Here is an 18,812-nt window from a genome sequence, read left to right as displayed (position 1 = left end):
CTACCGGGATGTGCCGGCAACCAAGGTACATGCCCTTGACCAGAATCAAACCTGGGACCTTTCGGTCCACAGGCAAACACTCTATCCACTGAGCCAAACCAGTTAGAGCTGACTCTTCTTCTTTACTAGTCAATGAGCTCAAAAGAGCCAAAGCTCTCTCTTTCTGCCTATTGATTTATCCTCAGCACCTAGAATAATCTGACACATAGGAGCCTTTAACAAACATTTGTGAATGGATGAGTAAAGCAATGAAAGGAGGCACAGGGGGAGAAAAGGTTCCCTTTTAAACTGAACATAGGTGACAACTGCAACAACAGTGACAGCAACAGAAACAGCCCCAGAACAAAAACACCCAGGAATCCTCTCTGCTCATTTCACCATCTGAGCCGGGCCAGCTCAGCCTGGGACATGGGCCTGGGAGTGAAATACTGTATGCCTTTCCCTCTTCCTCTGGGTTTCAGTGTTGGTGCCCTTTGGGAAACCAACTAGGGATGACAAACAAAAACTCAAAGGCTTCATTCAGAGTAAAATCTGAAGCTTAACTTAGAGCCTCTGGATTTTTAGCATTGTTTATAAGATAACTAAATATATTTCTAATAAATACTATGTTTTGAAAAATACATGTGATAAATACTTAAAGCACCGACATTATTGCTATTTTCAAGATATATATGTCAATTTTTGCTTCTTCTTTTGTATTTTTTAAATAGGCTCAAAGCAGTTTCATTGGGGTTGAGAGAGGAAGGAACACAATTTATTTATACATTTTCCCCAAATCAGTATTCATAAGCTTTAATTTACTGTTACACTCTCCTTAACATGCCATTCTATCCCACATCAAAGTAGCCATGCCCACTGTATCCTCTGTCTGCCATTGGAACGATGCCATGTTTCCTAATGAAAGAGCATCATTTGTACCTACTTCCTTCTTGTCTCTGATTTGACCTGATTTTTTCCTCTGAGCATTAAAATCCTGCATTAAAATCTAAGCACAAACAGCATGCAACATGCATCTAGCTTCTTAGAGGAAGTCTCCGCATGATTCAATAAAGCACTTCTAAGACATCTGCAAGGTGCTTAAAAATGTTGCAACATAAAATGCCATTCTCTCTTTAGGGTCATAAACTTTGATTGGAGAGTAGGAGGAAAGAAAACTTGACCTACCGAGGGTGGGATCGTATTCCCAGATGAACCGCTTGGTCAGGAATCGCACTACAAGAGCTGTGGGGAAAAAGAGCAACATATCAAACATATTTGTTAATTTTCTTATAGTTTTTATCCTTACAAGGAAAGAGAAATAGCCCATCAAATCATATGTGTCTTGTATTTCCTTGGAATATAAACCCAATACATTTATTTACATTTACTCAAGTTCTTTTTCAATTTTATACTGTGGCTTAAAAACTGGTATACTGTTTTACTGGGTTTATTATGGATTAATCAACACTTAGATTTGTTACTTTAGCCACAGGATTAAAAACAAATAAAAAAAATCACAATGTGAAAATGCTTACATGTACAATTTTTAGCCAAACAATGAATTCAGACATGAGCATCACAATACAGGTGTCTAAGCTTTGACTATTGATAACGATTGATACAGGTGAGTTTTAGATGTGATATAATTGTTCCTGTAATGAGAAGACCACTAGCTGGTTATTTGTATTATAAAAATATTCCAGATTAAGTATTTTATTAGTGACTCATTAAAGTTCATCAAAAGCAATGCTGCTGAAATACTAGAGTCAGGGCAAGGATCTGGCACTGTGCTAGGCACTTCACTTGCATAATCTCCTCAACCCTCACTTCATCCCTAGCAGGCAGGTACTGGGATTGGTCCCATTTTTCAGATAAGATAACTGAGATTCTGAGAGTTAACTAATTTAATTGAGCTCACCTAGCTAGTTAGTGGCTGAGTCCGGTTTTTCACCCAAGAAGTCTCTTTCCAAGCCTGTAATTTGTCCATTATGCTAAAGGGAATTTAAGGCCTAGCCTAGGCCAGTGGTCGGCAAACCGCGGCTCGTGAGCCACATGCAGCTCTTTGTCCCCTTGAATGTGGCTCTTCCACAAAATACCACAGTAGTTTTTAAGAAATTTTTTAGAGGGGAGTGTCATAGACCCTACAAAAATGCAATAAAAACTTTGGACCCTTTCTCTGGAAAAATATACACACAGTTTGGTACATAATGTCGGCAGCTCATGAGCTCTCTGAAGACGGTGGGTCTTCCTGAGATCCCACTGACCCCAACTAAAGAATCAATGTCTGTCATATTTTATACTTTAAAATATACTTATTATTTGGGTATTTTTCTTTTTATGGAAATGCCCTGTATATAGTAGTCTAAAGATACTCCATGAAGAAATATGACTAGTTCATTGAAAGTTACTGTCAGTCTTTTCTTTATCTACTAGAGGCCCAGTTGCATGAAATTTGTGCACTCAGGGGGGTTCCCTCAGCCAGGCTTGCACCCTCTCATAGTTTGGGAGCCCTCAAGGGATGTCTGACTGCTGGCTTAGGCCTGCTCCCCACGGAGGTGGGAGAAGCTCCCACCACCGCTGCTGCACTTGCCAGCCATGAGCACTCCCTCTGTGGGAATGCACTGACCACCAGGGGAAAGCTCCTGCATTGAGTGTCTGCCCCCTGGTGGTCAGTGTGCATCATAGTGACTGGTCATTTTGCCTCGGGCCAAAACAGGCTCTCTGACCTCCCCCAAGCGGTCCCAGATTGTGAGAGGGCATAGGCCAGGCTGAGAGGCACCACTGGTGCATGACTGGGGCTGGGGAGGGATGTGGGAGGTGGCCAGCTGGGGAGGGACCCCGGGAGGGCTCCAGGGTGTGTCCAGCCCATCTTGCTCAGTCCTGATCGGCCAGACCCCAGCAGCAAGCTAACCTACCAGTCAGAGTGTCTGCCCCCTGGTGGTCAGTGCACATCATAGCAACTGGTCGACCGGTCAACTGTCTGCCCCCTGGTGGTCAGTGCACGTCATAGTGAGCGGTTGAGCGACCTTAGCTTATCATTAACATATTACACTTTGATTGGTTGAACGGCAGACCAGATGACTGGACACTTAGCATATTAGGCTTGTATTAATAGGATTGCTTACGTTAGAGTCAACAGAGAGATCTATACCCACTATCATAGTGTTTCATATGAGAGATCACAGTGCCCATCGCAGCGAGAACCTCATAAAGCAGGCCACAAGCATACGTGGCTTGGCTAGAGACTAAAAGGAGCAATTTGTTTCTAATTACTGAGTGTAAGGCTGGATGTGAGCCAGCATTTTTTGCAGTGCCTAAAGTAGCAGGCCACTGACCCTGCAGTACTTCCCACAGGGAGTGCACTGTGGTTTTATCTTCAGTTTTCAGTCTGTCGCTCCTCACTCTCTTGAGACTCACGCAGTCTTTTTATTGGCATGTAAGAAGTCGTAAGCACCAGACAGATATATTTTTCTGTTTTTATTTTATTTTTTTCAACTGGTGAAGAAGAGTTTATTCACATGTTGTTGTTTTGTTTTTTAAAGGACGGTGTTGAATATCAAAGAGATATGTGCTTTAGAGTCTGCTGGGTACATTTGAAAGAGTAAAATAAACGTCCTTATTTTAAAATGTCAATATTTACAAGACATCAGAATCTTTACACTCTTTGTAGCTATTTAAATTCACAGGAAAAAAACTGGATATAAAGTAAAAAATTTGCAAGAGGTCACGTAGTTTTCCAAAATGGTTTTGGGGACATGCAAGCAAAAAAAATTAAAAAATTAAAAAATTAAAGACTGATTAGTCCTATTGCTGATCTTTTTTAAAAAACTGAATTTATTGGGATGATATTGGTTCACAGAATCGTATAGGTTTCAAGTGTACAACTCAACAAAACCTGATCCACATTCTGCATTGTGTGCCCATTGCCCCAAGCACAGTCTCCATCCCCATTTTCCTCCCCTTTGCCCACCTCCACCCAGCCCCTGCCCCCCCTTGCCCTCTGGATATCACCATACTGTCATCTGTGTCTATGTATTATCCTATCCTATATAATAAAAGGCTAATATGCAAATTGTCCCCTTGGGAATTGGACTGACCGGGAGTTCGACTACCTACTATGATGTGTGTTGACCTCCAGGGGGCAGCGTGGAATGAAGAAAGACACTGGCCGGCAGCCAGGGGAAGGAAGGCCCAGATGGGCCCTGATTGCCGGCCAGGCCTAGGGACTCTACCCGTGCACGAATTTCATGCACTGGACCTCTAGTGTATATATGTTTATGTAGCTCAGTGGTAGAGTGCTTGCTTTCCATGTATGAAGCCCTGGGTTCATTCCCCAGCATCTCTACAAGGGTCCTTTTTAAATCAGCAGCAGCAATAAACAACTGCCTGCAGAAGCCAAAGAGTTTCATCTTTTGTTAGAATATGTAGTTTTAACTCTAAAGGTTATGATGTATAAAAATGCATTTATCTGGCATCCTCAAGCAATGTGCTATTAAAATTAACAAGATGTTTTACATAACATTGGAAGTACCCCAGTTACAAGACCATTAAAACTAATCATATGTCCAAGAAATATTTCTAAGATGTATTAGACACTCCATCACCTCTCAGAACTGAGAATACTGAACATAACTGAATCATTTTTAAATGTCTGGAACCTTGATCAGTGCCCTGTGCAGCTATGTGGCAATACTTTTAGGAGCTGTAGAGTGGTTGAGGCAAAGCAACTCCAGAGTACTAGGGCTTTAAGTATTTTTAGTTTTTGAATACATCCAAATATATATTTTTAATATACACATAAATATAAATTGTTTTCCTTCCTCAAATACCACGGCTTTCTCTGTTATGCCAGTCACTGAGACTATGTGTAAAAACCTATCTATTCATCTGCTTTGCTACTTGTATTATTCCAGAGACTGATAAGCCATATTAATAAGCTTGTTAGAATTTTGTCTAATATTGGAGTAAATTAGCTCTGGGTTTTCATTCTAAGGAATTTGTTCTCTTGAACTGGATTCTGGTACACCTTTGGGAAACGACGTTAGCTGTTGATAAGTGGGTCCTGCTGACTTCGGATTATTGGCTCAGTGTAGACAGCCCCCTTCCAGCAGGGCAGTGTTGCTGGGCTCAAACAACAAAATCAATAGGAACATTTTTTATATTCTTTTTGAAGAGACACACATCATTATCTGATGGTTGCTCTAACAACAGAATCATACATTTGTTTAAAAATCCAATCTATTTCGAGTGCATTGAAAAACACAGAAAGCACTTTGAAAAAATTGACGTCATATGTTTCTTATTTGATGATGTGTGTTTGTCTCTCGCACAGATTATTCATGGGAAAGACAAACACATTTTCTAATGTTAGCTTTTCAATAACATATTAATTTAAATTATTTGTCTAAAGAATGAAGATAATTTTACCTCTGTGGATGTGGTATTTGTTAAAGGCTCTGTTGTTATTGAAATTGTGATTGAGGTGCGTGGGTGACATTTCACAATTTACTGATGTAATTAAAAAACAGTATTTTTTAGCTCCTGATTTTATTATAATTTTACTATGGCATATGATTTTTTAAAAAATCCTCACTCGAGGATATGTTTTTCATTGCTTTATTTTAAGAGAGAGTGGAAGGGAGGAAGGGAGGGGAGAGAGAGAGAGAAATATCATATATTGGTTGCCTCCCTCATAATCCCCAGTTGGGCTGGGATTGAACCTGCACCCAGGTATGTGTGCCCTTGACTGGGAGTCAAACCTGTGACCCTTCAGTGCATAGGCCAATGCTCTAACCTCTCAGCTGCACTGGCCAGGGCTATGGCACACAATTTTCATATGTGATATATTCTACCACTTCTCACCCCCTGTACCACTACCACTCTCATCACTTGGTTTTACATGTTAACAATAACACTGTTGCTTCCCAGTGGTATCCCTACTTCATCTGCACCCCAGAACCCCCTTAAACTACTTTCACTGATTCAATTAAAACTTATACCAGCTCATGTCACATGTTTCCCCCCAATTCTCCCTGAGCTCATCTCATTGGATTAATATTTATTGAGTACCTACTCTGTTCTGTTCTAGGTGTTTGGACTAATCCAGAAAACAAGTCAGATTAAGATCCTTGATTTTACAGAGCTTATATTCTATGAGGAGGATACATAAAAAGTAAAAGTGATAAGTTACATAGTAGATTAGAGGTGATACATGCTATGGGATAAAAATGTAGAGCAGCGTAAGGGAGATGCAGCATTGAGAGATGATGTGAGTTGTTATTTAAGATAGGGTGACCAGGCGATACATGAAAGAGATGAGGGAAGGTATCTTGGAAAATAGTGTTCCAAGAAGAGGGACCAGTCAGTGCAAAGGCCTGAAGGCAAAACAGTAAGGAACATTAAGCAGAATGAGCAATGGCCAGTGTAGTAGGATAGGAGGACATTTCCTGCCACTCTCCCAGTCAGGTCTTCCATAAACACCACTACCACCACCAACAATAATGATATTAATAATATTAATAATAATAAAAACAACTGGAGTCATTATTTAATATTATTATTTTACTTGATTCCTTCTTTATAATGTATACTCCAGGAGGGTATTTTATTTATTTTATTCGTCACTGTTTTCGACTGTATAGAAGAGTGTCTGTCTGGCACACAGTAGACTAAACAATACTTGCTAAATAGATGAAAAAGTGTATCAATCTAAGTCACAGTTTACTTTCCTTAACATTAAATAATAACCAGACATTGAGAGAATCTGCAGAAAAATTAACACAACAGAACTCACAGCAGAACCATGCCATCATTTTATAACTTTGTCTTAAAAGGTTACAAAAATATATTATCTGAAATGCCTTGGCTGTTTTATTCTTCTTCTACAAATTATACTTCTATAGTTTATTAAAATAGTTACTATATATTTTTTTCTTTTGAATACCCTGTCCTCTCCATCGCCACCATTCTGAGCAAGGTTTTCTTATGAAATAAAAATGGTGGTATTGATAACCTCTGCTCCCCTGGAAGTCTGATATAAGGTCTTGTCTTTCTAGACGTTTGAAGGTTTGACATGTTTGATGTGTTACAGTTAAGTCTCTGCATTCTGAAAGATCTGATTTTCTTTCCATTGCCTTGAAAACTCATATCTTTTCACTAAATAAGCCAAACGTGTCTAATCTAGAGAAGACCATTTTCCTCATTTTACCTAATTTATAACCTACTTGGATAATTCTTCCTCATATGTGGTTTATTTTTGGTGTTACTGGCATTGAATTTCATTGCTATCAAAAAGAGCCAGTTTCTAAAAAATGGAAAATTCACTAAGTAGAATGTAATCCATGGATCCACCACACCTCTTCTCTTGGTTCCCACAGAGGAACCACTACTCCCGACCTCTGCTATCAGCCCTAAATTTACCTCTAACCTTTCAGTGGACAAAAGGCTTCAGAGAAGTACAAATAAGCATACTTACAAATACAGGGTGGGGCAAAATTAGGTTTACCGTTGTTCATATAGAAAATAACACAATAATTAACAAATAACGATACAAGAATAAACTGTGTTTTGAAAGCTCACAACTGTAAACCTCCTTTAGCCCCACCTTGTATAAAGAGAATTCTACCCTAGATTTTTGGTGATAGTTTATTGGTTAAATTAACTTTGTATAATTAAGTATTCATTTTTTAATCATATTAGCTGTTAGATTAAAGTATATATATCCTTAGGAAATACCATTCGGTAGTTTTAGATATGTTTTAAATACATATAAAAACACTAATGTACTTCTGGAATGCTAACTATCAAAAGGGGAGTTTGTATTGAATGCTGATTATTTATTTCTCATAAACACTCTCAGAAGTAAGAATTACTGTTTCTATTTTATCCATTGAAAACTGAACTTAAAAGTAAATAAATTAGTCTATTTTACAGAGCAGTTAAATGACAGACTGAGACTGAACCCAGGTTTGTTTACTTTACTTACCACTATATTTTATTAAACTGATAAGAACAGATACTACACTTGATCTTAGCCAAAAGGCCGAGAAGCGATTATATATTTTAATATTTCTATGAATATGATTCAATTCTCAATGGCCAGAATTATTTTCCATATGAACATTGATCTTACAGAGAGGCATGTTTTCAAAACATTTCTGTTCATGACTAGATTTCTTCATCCTTAATGGGGGGAATATCCATGACCAGAAACCATGGCAACACAGAAAGAGAATATGAATTTCAAGGAGCAGGAAGGAGACGTTTATATAAGTAAGATTTTTGCTTTTCTCTTGAAAAGGTCTTCAAAGATGCAGCAAAGGAGGAAAACAAGAATCTAATGATGCAGACATTATATGATACAGATAAGTAGTATGTGATGAGCAACTGTTTCCTTATTCATCTCCTCAGTCGTTAACAAGTTCATTCTTTCAACAACAAAAAACAGGATGCCAGGAACCATTTTAGGCAACCAGGAAGACAGCAAAGAAAATAAGAGACAGTTCCTATGCTTGAGCAATTGAGAGTCTGCATCTTTGCATGTTCTGGGAAAAAGATACCTGGGTAATTTAGAATATTATCCTATTCAAGTCCTGTTATGATGCCTAGCTAGCTAAAAGAAGGCAGGCCAGACTGAGATGAGTCTAACTAACTTTAGTGCCTCAGAGGGGGGAAAACATCTGTTTTCTGGAAGAGAAAATGTAACAGACAAAAATCAGAATAGTACGTAGTATAAAGTGTCAATCCTATGGACACTTCTGTTGCATCTTAGAGACAACAAACCAGAAGGTTTACCTAAAATCTAAGAGGAAGTTCAGTTTCACCTTCTTTCCTCCCTTACCTGGACCGCTGTCATTCTCCTCTCAAATCAAGCCTCCAGATCCAATTTCCTTCTTCCCTGAACCCTGGGTCCAACACTCCTGTCCTTCATACCTTATTCCTGGGTCTTTCTTCAAACATCAACTACCAAGTTCATATTCCCTTTAGCAGTCCTCTTTTTCTATGACTAGCCTCCTTCAAGAAACATGGGCCATTGTGCCTCAAACCAAAGAGTGAAGTATGGATACCTGGGCACTGAGACCTGATCTAGGCCATGTGGGGGCCAGGACAGCTCTTTGAAGTTTTGGCTTAACAGCCACTGATGATTGAGACCAAGAATGCGCCAGTTTGGAATTTCAGGGTCCCTAGGCGAAGCCATTTTTGAATTGAGGGGCTGGACTAAAAGGGGATGGACATAGGCTGGACTGGAAACGAGATGTCAAAAAAACCAGCAAATTGTGTGCCTTGAAGTGTCAGGTCTTAAGAAGAGGGGCTCAGAGCAAAGATGTGTGTACAGAAATCAAACCTCAGGCAGATAAACTGATATCTAAATTTAATAATTTTCAAATGCTTATCCATTTGGCTTTCTCAGGAAACCTTTCTCTCCTCCCCACATTTGTGAGTTTCACACACATTCATTTAATCAATAACTATTTATTCAACACTGTGCTAGGCACAAGAAAAAAGCAAGACAAGAGAATTCCCTAAATAGAAATGACTTCATACTACAGCTACATGGTGAGCTGAGCCTTGATGAGTGACAGCTCACTGATTTAGGAAGAACATTCCAAGCAAAGAGCATCATGTTGCAAGGCCTAGACAAGGGAGAGCCTGGATCAGGGAGGAATCACATGTTGTTCAGGGCAGGTTGAGTAATGTGTGGGTGGAGCCACATGGGGAGAGTTTGTGAGGTTCTTCAGAGCCCAGGCTGTCAAGGAGCTTATCTGTCACACTGAAGAGCTTGGGTTTTACCCTGAAGTCTATGGGCAGAGAGTTCTGTTTAGGGAGGTGGCTCAATTTGATCTGGTCACCTATAAAAATTATTCATTGATTGGATATATAGAGAGTAAGGGAGACAGATTAGCCCATATGGAATAAAGTTCGGGGTGTATCATTATTCTCTGAGGTCAAATATAATGAGTTAAAGTCAAGTAAGTTTGGATGTGAACCTGTTGAATGAGACAATGAAATCATCCAGGTAGAGGAATATCATCGGCCCATCCATCCATCTATCTACCCATGTATCCTCTATCCTTCCCTTCATACTTTCATTGCCAGAATGACACTTTCTAGTGATTGGTAAATGCACTGGGCATGTATAAGATGTTCCATGTGGATAGTTTAAAGTAAGGAAAGTGGAGTTAGCACACAATTCTATTTTCAGGCTTATCTCATGGTGTCCTCCTTTGCTTCCTATGTCCTCCCCACCTCAACTCTTCAAAATTTCTAGCTGAAGTAAAAAAAAAATAAATAAATCAACAGATCAGACAGGGGACAAAAATTTGTTCATATACCTGTAGTTTCTGACGTAGCTCCATCCCCCACTTCCTACTTCATCTCTCCCTTGCTCTATTCCTGTGCTGGTCAAAATAAATTGGCATTAAAAATCCTTAAGCCTCATAAAACACAGACAGTGAACAACTTAATGGAAATTTAAAATTAATGTAATATAGAAGTGGATGCTTTATAATGCCAGAAGTTAAAATGAAAAGTAAATCAATTCCAGATGGAGGTTTAAGGATTGCCTTTAAATTACTGTTTGTTTAAGCCAGAAAATTTTGACTTACCCTGCATCTGACAAAAATACCACTCTGAGAAAGAGTTACAGAATAAATGTCACTGTTCCTTGCAAAGAATTTCCTAAAGGGAAATGGTATAACCTCCAATAATTATTAGGAAGCACTCCTGTCTCTGAAAACTTAGCCTGATAGTCTAGCTTCATGGCATTTCAAGTTCTGAAAATTGACTTTTTTTGCTGTGGAATGGTAAGATAAAGGCTAATTTATGTATATATATATATATATATATATACATATATATATACTATATATATATGTATACTATATATATATATATATATATTTTGTTTTGTTTTTCTTTCTGTTTTTATGTAAAGGTTTATTTGATAGTGACAACTGGTGGGGATGACTAATGAGAATGGGAAAACTGCCAGGACCATGACTTGCAATTTCCAACATATTTGTTAGGAAGCAAAAGTATGGGAATGCTTATAAAGAATGTAAAAAACCCCCAAAACAACAACTTTATTTTAAATAAAAAAATTAACTTGTGTGATTGAATGAAAATAAATTCTTCCTGGATTTAAATTTGAAACCAGAGGAGTTAAATTTGGAATATGGTAATCAACTGGTTTGGTTTTGTCTTTTCATTTATATCTTGAAGGTTAATAAATAAAAAGCAATGGATTCTGTGCCCAATAATTTAATCCAGTTTTATATAAGTTGAATCATTTTAATTACGAGTGGTACTTAAGAAATATATCGCTAAATTTCCCAAATGAGAGTTTTAAATTTAATAATTTATAATTTTTTGTCATTTTAATTATAAATAATATTTCACAAGGCATAATATTTAAGTAAAATTATTTGTATTACATTAACTATTTTCTAAAATTTTAAGAAATTTGGATATAAAATTTGAACTTTTAATTTTTACTTTGTTCTGGAAGAAGAAACAAGTATGTTAATATCTTAATTTTTTTCAATGCTTATATTACCAGAGCACATAAGAAATTGGAGATTGGAAATATTTGGACTTTGTTGAGGCATAAAAGTGATGCAAAAGAATTAAGTATCCCAGAGAAGCAGAAAAATATCTTGTATAACCCCACTGGATGCCTTAGTTGATAAAGAATCAAGGATTTTACAAGTTACTCTGCTTATACATACTCTCTGCTCCACACTCATTTTGCTTCCTGCCTATATGGGCACATGTAGATTTACAGGCTTTGCCAAAGGGTGGGGGGGCGTGAACACTCGCAATAGGGTATCTTCATTTGCAGCTGCATTACCACTCCTACCGCTATCTTAAAACAAACAAACACTCTTAAAAAAACATGGAGACTTAAAATGTCACAGTGTGTATGAAAAACTTGAGCCTGGTAAAATAAGGAAGTGAGAGGAATTGGGGGAGACTGGGCTGGAAAACTCCCACATTATGAAGAGCTTATAAGCCAAGCTATGAGATTTATAATTATGCTGAAAATGATGAGAAAGCATTACAGTATTATAAACACAAGGATGAGATGATCATCACTTTGTTTTATAAAGGTCATGCTGTTTCAGTGTCAAGATGAACTGAGCAGATGCAGGTAAGCCTGGAGACAGGAAGGGCTATTAAAGAGCTATTCCAAAACTACAAAAGAAAAAACAACAGAGTAAGACAGAATGGCTCTTCCTTCACTCCTATCCAGTATTATATGTGGGTGTCAAGTCGTGATTGGAATTACGCAGCATGAGGTCGATTCAGTCTGACATCTTTCACTTAGCAATGTGCATTTAAGGTGCCTCTGTGTCACGGCCTGGCTTGAGAGCTTATTTCTATTTACTGCTGAATATTCCTGTGTATGGATATACGGCAGTTTGTTTATCCAGTTACCCATTGAAGAACATCTCGATTGCTCCCCATTTTTGGCAATTATGTTTAGGCTGTAAACATTCGCATGGAGGTATTTATGTAGACATAAGTTATCAGACTGCTTGGGTAAATATTTAGAAGCACAATTGCTGGATTATGGTAAGATTATGTTTAGCTTTATAAGAAACTGCCAAACTGTTTCCCAAAGTGGCTGTACCATTTTGCACTCCCACCAGAAATGAATGAGTTTGTTGTTTCAAATCCTTCTAGCATTCCATATTGTCAGTTTTGTTTTTATTTTGGGGGGATTTTTGCCATTTTAATGGGTTGTATTGTTATCTTATTGTTTCCTTGCAATTCTCTAATGACAAGTGATGTTGGGAATATTTCATATGGTTATTTGCCATCCATATATTCTTTGGAGAGGTGTCTGTTCAGATTTTTTGCCCATTATATAAAAACTAGAGGCCTGGTGCATGAAATTCGTGCACAGAGGGAGTGTTCTTCAGCCTGGCCTGCACCCTCTCCAATCCGAGACCCCATAGGGGATGTCTGACTGCCGGTTTAGGCCCTATCCTTGCGCCTGTTCCTGCCTGCCTGATCATCTCTAACTGCCTCTGCCTGCTGGCCTGATAACCCCTAACCACCCTCCCCTGCCAGCCTGATTGCCCTGAGCCGCCCTCCCCTGCCGGCCTGATCGCCCTTAACGACCTCTGCCTCAGCCCCTACCACCATGGCTTTCTCCAGAAGGAGGACCAGATGACTGGAAGATGTCCGGTCAACCCAGTCTAATTAGCATATTACCCTTTTATTAGTATAGACTAGAGGCCCAGTGCATGAATTCATGCACGGGTAGGGTCCCTAGGCCTGGATTGCGATCGGGGATGTGGGCTGTCTTATCCAGTCCCGATTGGGGCCAATGGGGTCAGGCCGGCTGGGAAGGGACCACGGGAGGGCTCTAGGGCTTGTCCAGCCCTCTTGCCCAATCCCCATCAGCAGGACCCCAGCAGCAAGCTAACCTACCGGTTGGAGTGTCTGCCCCCTGGTGGTCAGTGCGCATCATAGCGACTGGTCAAGCGGTTGACTGAATGGCTGGCTGATTGGTCGGACACTTAGCATATTACACTTTTATTATATAGGATATGCTATTTTTTAGAGCAGTTTTAGGTTCATAGCAAAATGAAGCAAAAAATAGAGTTTTGCCCCTGGCTGGTTTGGCTCAGTGGATAGAATGTCAGCCTGTGGACTGAAGGGTCCCAGGTTCGATTCCAGTCAAGGGCATATGCCTGGTTGCAGGCTTGATCCCCAGTAGCGGGCATGCAGGAGGCAGCTGGTCAATGATACTCTGTCATCATTGATGTTTCTATCTCCCTCTCCCTCTCCCCTTCTCTCTGAAATAAGAAAAAGTTTATATTAAGAAAATAGGGTTCCCTATATCCCCTATCCCTATACATGGACAGCCTCCCACACTATCGACATCCTACAACAAAGTGGTACATTTGTGACAATTGATGACTCTATAATGAGACATCAATATCACCCACTTGACAGTTTACATTAGTTTTCACTCTTGGAGTTGTACATTCTATGGGTTTTGCAAATGTATAATGACATATAATCACATTATAATATCATACAGAGTAGTTTCACTGCCTTTAAACCCTGGGCCTATTCATCCCTCCCTTCCTCATAACTACTGGCAATCAATGACATTTTTATTGTTTCTATGGTTTTGCCTTTTTCTAGAATGTCATATATTAGGAATCACATAGTGTATAGTCTTCCCAGATGGCATTATTTACTTAGTAATACACATTTAAGGTTCCTTCATGTCTTTTCATGGCTTGACTGATCATTTCTTTTTAGTACTTAATAATATCCCATGGTCTGCCGAACCGGTTTGGCTCAGTGGCTAGAGCGTCGGCCTGCGGACTGAAGGGTCCCGGGTTCGATTCCGGTCAAGGGCATGTGCCTTGGTTGTGGGCACATCCCCAGTGGGAGCGTGCAGGAGGCAGCTGATCGATCTCTCTCATCGATGTTTCTGGCTCTCTGTCCCTCTCCCTTCCTCTCTGTAAAAAGTCAATAAAATATATATTTAAAAAAAAAAAATATCCCATGGTCTGGATATTCCACTGTTTATTTACCCATTCACCTACTGAAGAACATCTTGGTTGATTCCAAGTTTTGGCAAATATGAATAAAGCTGCTATAAACATCCAGGTGCAGATTTTTGTGTGGACATATGTATTCAACTCCTTTGGGTAAATACCAAGGAGCACAATTGCTGGATTGTATGGCCAGACTATGTTTAGTTTTGAAAGAAACTGTCAGTTTTCCAAAGTGGCTTATCATTTTACATTCTCACCAGCAATAAATGAGAGTTCCTATTGCTCCACATCCTTGCTAGCATTTGGTGTCAGTGTTTTGATTTTGGCAATTCTCATAGGTGTGTTGTGGTATCTCATTGTTTTCATTTTCAATTCTGTAATGACATATGACATGGAGCATATTTTGACATAGTTAATTGGCATCTGTCTATATTCTTTGGTAAGATGTCTATTCAGATCTTTTACCCATTTTTAAAATCAGATTGTTTTCTTATTTTTGAGTATTAAGAGCTCTTTGTATATTCTTGATAATAGTACTTTATTAAAATGTCTTTTTTGCAAATATTTTCTCCTAGTCTGTGGCTTGTCTTCTTATTCTCTTGACAGTGATTTTCCACAAAGAAATTTTTAATTTTAAAGATGTTCAGTTTATCTCTTTCACAGATCATGCCTTTGGTGTTGTACTAGAACATCATTGCCCTACCCAAGGTGTCACCTAGATATTCTCCTATGTTGTGTTAGTTTTACATTTTACAGTTAGGTCTGTGGTCTGTTTTGAGAGATTTTTTGTGAAGAATATAAGCTCTGCATCATGATTCTTCTTCTTCTTCTTCTTCTTTTTTTTTTTTTTTTTTTTTTTTTTTTTTGCGTGTGGTTGTTTCAGCACCATTTGTTGAAAAGACTTTGCTCCTATGTCAAAGATAGTTGACATTGTGTGTGTGTGTGTGTGTGTGTGTGTGTGTGTGTGTGTGTGTCTATTTCTGGGCTCTCTATTCTGTTTTATTGACCTATTTGTCTATTCTTTCACTGTCCTGATTACTGTAGCTTATAGCAAATCTTGAAGTCAGGTAGTGTTAGTCCTACAACTTTCTTCTTCTCTTTCAATATTGTGTTAGCTATTCTGGGTCTTTTGCTCCTCCATATAAGCTTTAGAATCAGTGTGTCAGTATCCACAAAATAACTAGCTGGGATTTTGATTGAGATTGCATTGAATCTTCATATTAACTTGGGAAGAACTGCCATCTTGACAATTTTGAGACTTCCTATTCATAAAAAAATGGAATTTATATAGTTCTCTTTGATTTATTTGGTCAGATTTTTGTAGATTTCCTCATTTACAACTGATATATATTAAGTTAGAGCTGTACCTAAGTATTTCATTTTGAGGTACTAATAAAAATGACACAGTGTTTTAGTTTAATTATTCATTGCTGATATATAGGAAAGTGATTGACTCTTGTATACTAACGTTGTATCTGACAACCCTTGTTATAGTCACTTATTAGATCCAGGAAATTTTTTTTTGTCTATTCTTTCAGATTTTCTATATTAATGATGTCACTGAACAAAGTCAATTTTACTTATTTCTTTCCAACTTGTACACACTTTACTTTATTTGCCTTACTGCCCTAGCTAAAAATATCCAGGACAATATTTAAGTGGAGTGGTAAAAGGGTCATCCTTGCCTGATTCCTGATCCTTAGCAGGATAACTTCTAGTTCTCACCATTAAGGATAACGTTAACTGTAGATTTTTATAGCTGTTATTTTTCAAGCTGAGGAAGTACCCCTCTATTCCCAGTTTACTCAAGAGTTTGGTTTTTTTTTTTTTTATCATGAATGACTGTTAGTTGTCTGTTAGATTTTTTTTTTTTTGCATCTATTGGTATAATCATGTGATTTTTCTTCTTCTGCCTGTTCAGATGATATATACAGTAATTGATTTTTAAACCTTGAACTAGTCTTGCATATCTGTGATAAATACCACTTGGTTGGGGAATAATTATTTTTATAGGTTGTTGGATATGGTTTGCTAAGATTTATTTTAACCTGTGTCTTTATATTTAAAGTTATTGTGTGTATTTTTTTGAAGACAACATATAGTTGGCTTGTGTTGTGTGTGTTTTTATCTACTCTGACGATCTCTTTTATTTGGTGTGTGGAGATCATTCACATTTAAAATGATTATTAATATAGATGAATTGATATTTACCATTTTTCTAATTGCTTTCTATTTGTTGTAATTATTGTTTCTTATTTCTCCTTTCTTCTTTTTCCGGCTTCTCTGGATTTAATTGAGAACTGTATATAATTCTATTTTCACTCCTCTCTTAGCATATCAGTATACTTTTTGGAGAAAATTTTAGTGGTTATTCTATAGTTTACAATATACATATACAATTAAATATACTTTAAAACAATATTGTACTGCTTCATAGATAGTGCAGGCTATTTTATAACATGATGGTTCCAATTCTACTCCCTATCTCATAGCATTCGTCATTCATTTCTTATCTATGCTGTAATTACCCAATACATCATTACTATTATTACTCTGAGCTATAGTTATCTATTAGATCAGTTAAGAAACAAAAAATTTAGTTTACCTTCATTTATTCCTTTTCTTGTTTTAATGTAAATCTGAATTCCTGTCCTATATCATTTTTCTTCTCCACGAAGAACTCCTTTTCTTTTAACCTTTCTTGCAGGACAGCTCTGCTAATGATGAATTCTGTTAGTTTCTATTTGCCTAAAAAATAATCTTTATTTCTCCTTTACTTTTAAAGAATAATTTCACTGGATATAAACTTTTAGGTTGGAGTTTTACTTCTCTATGTACACTTTAAATAATTCTTATACTCATAAATTTATGTTATCTTTAGCCTTAATAATCCCAGAGTCATTACTTTATTTAAATTAAAAGGTTGCATTTCAGATTAATTTTATTGATTTTCTTTTCTTTTTACCACAAATGACACAAGCATATTCTCTTGCTGGCAATTTATTTAAGAGTAAATTGTCAGCCAAAACCAAAACCTAACAGCTGGAAATTTATGGAGAGAGAGCAATGTTTCCACGCAGCTCACTGGAGTAGTTTACCAGGTATAGGAAGATTTCTTTATACTTCATCTTTTTTATTCCTTTTGTTCTGAAATAAATTAACTTTAAAAGTTCACAAAATCATTGTCATTTCATTTATTTATTATATACATGATCCTTATATGGATGTATGATTGATAAGGCTGATGTGGTGTGATTTGAATGTCAATTATAAGTTATTGATAGTGATTTATCAATTAGCCTCTTTTTCTGTTTTGCTTTTTCTAGCATTTTTTTTCTGAATAATAACATGTTGGGTCAGAAGGGAAGAGAAGAAAGAAAGGGTGGGTGAGAAGAAGTAAATGTAATACCAGTCTCTTTCATTAAATCACCTAAAAACATCACTGGCATATCTTTATATACACTTTCTGAAGCCATATGTTCTGCTTTTGAAGTAATTGGCACAGATTTTGATGCATCTGTTGGCAAAATCACACAACTTAACCAGCTCTCTTCTAGCTGTCCAAACTCATTCATTCTTCACAGTGTGGGACATAAAAGCAATCTGCACCATAGCAGGGAATACATTTGGATACAGAAAGAATAGTGTCCTCACAGAACCCTTATTTCAAATCCAAGGGATTTGGTTCAATGATCTTCTTTGGTACATGCTCTTCTGGGGAGGAGGGAGGAGGTGATGGGGTATTAAAGTGGTAGGTCATGTTGGTAACTATTACCAAATGCATTTAATATATATCAGGCTTGTATTTAAGCCCACTAAGAATGAATTCAACAGTAATTAATAATTCCTTCCATAGAACAACTAGAGAAAAGATAAAGTAAGATATATATTTTTTCTATGAGTTTTAGAGTTTGAGACAAATGTTCACAGGTTTAACCCATTTCATTCATTCATGAAACAAGTCTTTACTAACCACTATAATGTGCATGGCATTGAGCTGGTTGCTGAGTAACAGTACTAGCCCTGAGGCTTTATTTTGTTGTTCATTCATTCAATCTTCATTGAGAAACTAGGATGCACCAGACTCCTTTAGGATGTAGAGAGGTAACCAAATAGATCAAAGCTTTGTCCTTGAAGCTTTATGGTCTTTAGAAAGACAACTATTAAATCCAAACACAAGTCAATAGTGTGATATAGGGTAATAAGTGCTATGGAGAAAAAAAGTAAAACAGAGACACGGAAGAGGAGTGGAGGGGTTAGGATGGTGTACGTTTTAAGAAGAGTGATCAAGGAAAGCCTCACTGATAAGTT

General features: G+C 37.5%; 1 protein-coding gene and 1 non-coding gene across 3 annotated transcripts in view; both read right to left on the bottom strand.

The window, feature by feature from the left end:
- RERG (RAS like estrogen regulated growth inhibitor) overlaps nt 1–18,812 on the bottom strand; it is a 103,503-nt gene that overhangs the window by 11,149 nt on the left and 73,542 nt on the right. For both annotated transcript variants that reach the window (XM_036300465.1, XM_036300466.1), the window contains exon 3: nt 1,165–1,221. In XM_036300465.1, coding sequence (XP_036156358.1) covers nt 1,165–1,221 — 57 coding nt within the window. The remainder of the gene's footprint in view (nt 1–1,164; nt 1,222–18,812) is intronic.
- Nucleotides 7,849–8,032, bottom strand: LOC118652410. The gene has a single exon (XR_004966636.1). It is a non-coding gene; the product is annotated as a U2 spliceosomal RNA (small nuclear RNA).

Source organism: Myotis myotis, unplaced genomic scaffold, assembly GCF_014108235.1.
Source record: "Myotis myotis isolate mMyoMyo1 unplaced genomic scaffold, mMyoMyo1.p scaffold_m19_p_3, whole genome shotgun sequence".
In the NCBI taxonomy this organism is placed as follows: Eukaryota; Metazoa; Chordata; class Mammalia; order Chiroptera; family Vespertilionidae; genus Myotis; species Myotis myotis.
This window is presented reverse-complemented; position numbering and strand designations above follow the sequence as displayed.